The following is a 4,884-nucleotide window of genomic DNA, read 5'->3' as shown; positions in this document are numbered from 1 at the left end:
ACCTGATGCAGTTTCTTATGCGATCAAATGACTCAATGCTAGAAGCTCAATCACAGACTAATAAAACCTTCAACAGTTTATTATTTTCATCCAAAACTCAAAATTGGTTTACAATGAAAAACTCTAAAGTAAAAAAAAAAAAAAAAACCTAACTAGGAAACATACATAAAATAGGAAATCTAATTAAACACAAATAAAGTCTTAAAACAAAAATCTTCATTAATTGTTTTCTTCACCAAGCAATCTTATCCTTCTAGAGTATTCCATGTCATATGCTATACTGCATTCGGGTCAGAGGAATGTGACTGTCGATACAATAATCCAAACCCATTGGACATGAACACCATTTGTGTTAATTATATCGATTTAGGATATCATTCGAATTGACCATATATTGTTTCTTAGTTGATTGTTTTTCTGTGATTATTTGGCCAGTAAACAGTGGGACTGTAGTGTATGTTCTTTCGACTAAAACTGAACAGAATAGCGCATCAAGTTTATCTAGCTTTAAAGGACAGTTACAAATACGGTTGAAAATCATATAAATGGAAGTACTTATGTACACCACACACCTACTCTCAGTACTCTTGCTATACATTAACGCGGCAACACCACCTCGTGAATTAGTACATAATCATATATTACTTCTGAAACACGAACGTGCTACCGCTATAGGACCTCCCTACCCACCATGGCAAGCTTGGCTGTTATTATTGTAGCACATGATCATTTAACTGATCGATGGTCTTTTGTTATGTTCATTACATAAGGACTTCCTTGATGATATATATCAAACAGTTGCTGGTAGCCCATAATAGAGAAGCAATCTGATCCCATCCTCGATCTGGTCACGATCACCATACCCCATGTGTGACAACTATACGAACTTTGGCATGAGGATTTAAAGAAGTTGTATTTAGATTTACATAATGTGTAGCCAAGTTGCAGACCCTTTTGGAACCGACTTTAGAAAGTACTAGTCCCCATGTACGGACGGAGAAAAGTAACAAGGTGGCAACTTGTTTTTATAAACTTTTAGAGTCATTGGCGGAGCTATGTGGTGGACAAGGGTGGTCACAGCAACCCAACAATGACTATGAAACTCCATTTTTTTTAATACTATCGTTATGTATTTATTTGGTTTAAAGGAAATTGGCAATCCCAGATTAGAGTAATTCAAATTTATAGTTTAATTGTATGCTTCTTAAGTATCACAGAAACGGTTCGGCGATCCCAGACTGATAATCCTAGCTCCGCCCCTAGGTAATTCGACTGAGGCTACCGGGAGATAAGCATTCGTACGTCCTTTCTTGTTATAATAACTCCTTAACATATAAATTAAATTATCACTTGCCGAAACTATCTATATGTTTTCCATCTGATGTGATGATGCACTAAACAGATTTCCAGCGCATTTCTTTGACCTGTTCAAGAAATACAAGAATCTAGAACCATTTTGGTTAAAAACAATCATGAATCAGATCATTGAGTCGTTAAATTCTAGTATATTATTTCCCATTTTATATGCATATAGTTTAATTTACCACAATACATTTCTACAATTTTACGTGTGGTCCTAGCTTTTAATTAGTGCTGTCCTATTTGTATATCACAATATAAACGTGGTAATGAATTATAGATTTTCCGTTTCCACCTACAACCATGACTCAACTATATATAGAACCATAAGTCCTTCGCCAAAAACACACAACACTTATCAAAATATATACAATGAAGCCTTTTACTTTATTTCTTGCTCTCACTCTCATTTTCCTCATCACCAAGCCTTCACTATCTTCCAGGTCAATCATGGACAATTCCGTTGTGTACGATGCCTCAGGTAATCCACTCGAGAAAGACGCTACCTATTTCATAAGCCCTCCAATATGGGGACCACTTGGTGGCCGGGTGATGTTAAGCAATGCTCTTGGAAATAACAAAACATGTGCAGCAGATGTCCTTCAAAGCCCATTTGAAGTCTCTCCTGGCACCCCTTTTACCTTCACATCCGTCAGTCCGCTTCAAGAGGACGCTATCAAGTTAGGCTATCCGGTAGCCATTCAGTCCCCAACCGAAAACCCATGTAAAGAGGGAAGTACGGTATGGAAGGTCTCGACTCGTATTGGGGTATATGCTCAAATTATCACCACTGGTGGGACCTTAAATACCCCAGACAGCTGCATTAGAATCACAAAGCCTCAAGATCCTTTGTTTCTAAACAGCTACATATTTGAATACTGTCCTTTTATGTGTGGTGCAGGTCCTAAAATTTGCAAACCGATTGGTACCTACATGAGTAACCATCAGGCACATCTTTCTCCTAGCGGCTCGTCTTTTGAAATTGTTTTTGTCAAGGCTTCTGAGTCTGCTGTCATTTAGAGTATGCAATGAATGTAAAATAAAACGGCAAGTAGCATGGGTGTTTAGCTCTTGCTTTACTGCCATGCTCAGGGCCCCTATTTGTTAGGGACAACTTATATGGAATAAATTATTTTACAAGTTTCTGATCAAGTTAATTACATTTTACATATGATCTTCAGTTTAATATTCCTAATTATATGGGAATGTTTTAACACTAAATCTTCAACACTGTCATTTACTCTGTATATTATCATCAACCAGATTTTGGACCCGTGTTTATACACACTTAATTTTGTTAACATTTTTAAATTGCTTGGCCTTTGACTAGCTTTCGAGTGAACTATCACATTAGACTCTTAAGTGTAACCACTAACTAGTCATCCAACGAACATCTATTCGATCAATGACAAGTGCACCTCTTTATTACAACTTGAAAATTAAGGTAATGGACCTGTGCTATCACAATTACACCACCAGGCCAATTAAGATTTTGAAGTAATATGAACTGTCAACACGATAATCCAAACCCATTGGAGATGAACATGAGAGTAGCTAGGTACACTATGTTATAAACGTTAGTTTGTGTTTATTATTCCAACTAAGGATGGATATCACTAGCTACGTACAAGCAAAATTATGAATACAATACGTACGTTGAAAACCATGTAAATGGCAGTAGTTATGTACACCACACTATTAGTACGTACTCTTGCTGAATATTAATGTGGCATCAAAATCCAACACCACCTCGTGAATTCGTACTCAATCTTTTATTACTTTCGAAACACCAACGTGCTACTGCTATACCCCCCCCCCCCCCCCCCCCCCCCAAAGAAAAGAAAAAAAGTCACAAGCACTGGTGGCTATTCGGAGAGAAGTAACATGGTGTGGCAAACGTGTTTGTATGGGCTCTTAGACCAGACCATGGTAATGAGAATGAGGCATTGGAAGAGAAGCATACATAGGATCTGTCTGTTATCTTTTGCAGAAATGAGGGTCCTTTCTTGTTATAATAATTCCAAGCATATATACATTAAAATCCTCACTTGCTTTCCATCTGATGTGAACAATGCACAAAACGGATTTCTAGCATTTTTACTACATCTAGCAGGAAATTAAGGAACAAGAAAATATTTAGTAATGAAATTAGAAGTACATGAAAATGTGCTTATTGAATTTGAAGCTTATGGGGTTGAAGGTACTGCCAGAGTGATTGTGGAATATAAGAAATGGAGTGTTAAGTCGAATTTTGTTGAGAATGAATGGATTAGCTGAATCATGAGTCATTAGTTTGATACTAATATTTGCATATAAGAATAGACGATAGAGAGCCATGAAAGATGGGACTTCTTGGTCCTAGTTCAGTAATTTGGTACTAGTCTTGTTAGCTGTAATTAAGACTAATTTATTGTTGGATTGTCATTGCAGTGTTTAGCTAGACATTAGCAATTGTAATTTGTTGGCAATGTCCAACTTACACTAAGATGATGATGTAAATATTTGAAGTTTTTTTTTTTTTTTGAAAGTTTGTAAATATTTGAAGTTAATTGGTAACATATAGTTCACTTTTGGCAGAAAAAGAATATATTTATTTATTAATTTAACTAACCAAACGTGATTGAAAACTTTAAAATGACATAAAATAATGTTTTATGTTATTTTCTACATCAAATGTACATTAGATGTTGTTTTTATGATATATGATTCTCATTATTAGACTTGAGGAGATCAAACGTATATAATGAAGTTATAATGGTAGATATAGTCAATCCTTGACTAGTTTTAGTATGTTGAAGAGATCAGATTTTTTTACCATCAGGAATCTTATGGAAATACATAATCACGTGAAGATTGGCAACAAATAATCAGGTGAAGATTGGCAAGAAGGAAAGAAAAATGCTCAAAAGAGTTATTATGAGGGCCAAAGGGTGCAGAGTCAATTTATAGGTCTTTGGCAAATTTTTAGCCAATTACAATTTGGCATGTGTCCTCCTAATGTAAATGTCAAGTTACCAAAATTTGCCAATGCGATAAGGGGTAATCGGCACCAATGGCTGAAGTAATATAGATACTAAATTATTGTCCCGCGTAAGTAAATATATTTTTATATTTATATATATCTAAAATACTATTTTCTTCATTAAAAGTTAACAAATTAAAATATTCAATTTCACTTTATAAACTTTTTTTTTTACCTTGATAATTTCACAAACACTTATTGTGTTGCTCATTAAGTCTTATTGATTAAATAAATCATTCAATGCCAAAAGTTATTGCTTATCCATGTCATCACAAATATCTCGATGTCATTCGGATTTTCATGTCAAATCATAACAAATGTCACATATGACACATTCTTTAGATGATGTCAAGGCATACAACCTTCTAAACCGAATTGCGAGATTGTCACCATCAAGCCAATGATCATTCCAAAATCTTGTCTTATTTTCACTCCCAACTGTTCTTTAATAACATCCTAAGGGGGCTAGCAATCAAGTGTGTCTCAGAGAATGAGGAACATAT

The 4,884-nt window shown here is 35.1% G+C and overlaps 1 protein-coding gene across 1 annotated transcript; it reads left to right on the top strand.

Moving 5' to 3' along the window:
• The first annotated feature begins 1,809 nt into the window (after nucleotides 1-1,809).
• On the top strand, nucleotides 1,810-2,379 carry LOC122587372 (kunitz-type trypsin inhibitor-like 1 protein). The gene has a single exon (XM_043759524.1). The coding sequence runs from the start codon at nucleotides 1,810-1,812 to the stop codon at nucleotides 2,377-2,379; it is 570 nt and encodes a 189-aa protein (XP_043615459.1).
• Nucleotides 2,380-4,884: the final 2,505 nt, after the last annotated feature.

This window comes from Erigeron canadensis, chromosome 1 (genome assembly GCF_010389155.1).
Source record: "Erigeron canadensis isolate Cc75 chromosome 1, C_canadensis_v1, whole genome shotgun sequence".
NCBI classification, from domain to species: Eukaryota; Viridiplantae; Streptophyta; class Magnoliopsida; order Asterales; family Asteraceae; genus Erigeron; species Erigeron canadensis.
The sequence above is the reverse complement of the archived record's forward strand: the minus strand, read 5'-3'. Positions and strand labels throughout refer to the sequence as shown.

What these genes read in the sequence shown, in the direction of transcription:
- LOC122587372 (XM_043759524.1), top strand. Translation starts at nt 1,810, where the DNA reads ATGGACAATTCCGTTGTGTACGATGCCTCAGGTAATCCACTCGAGAAA.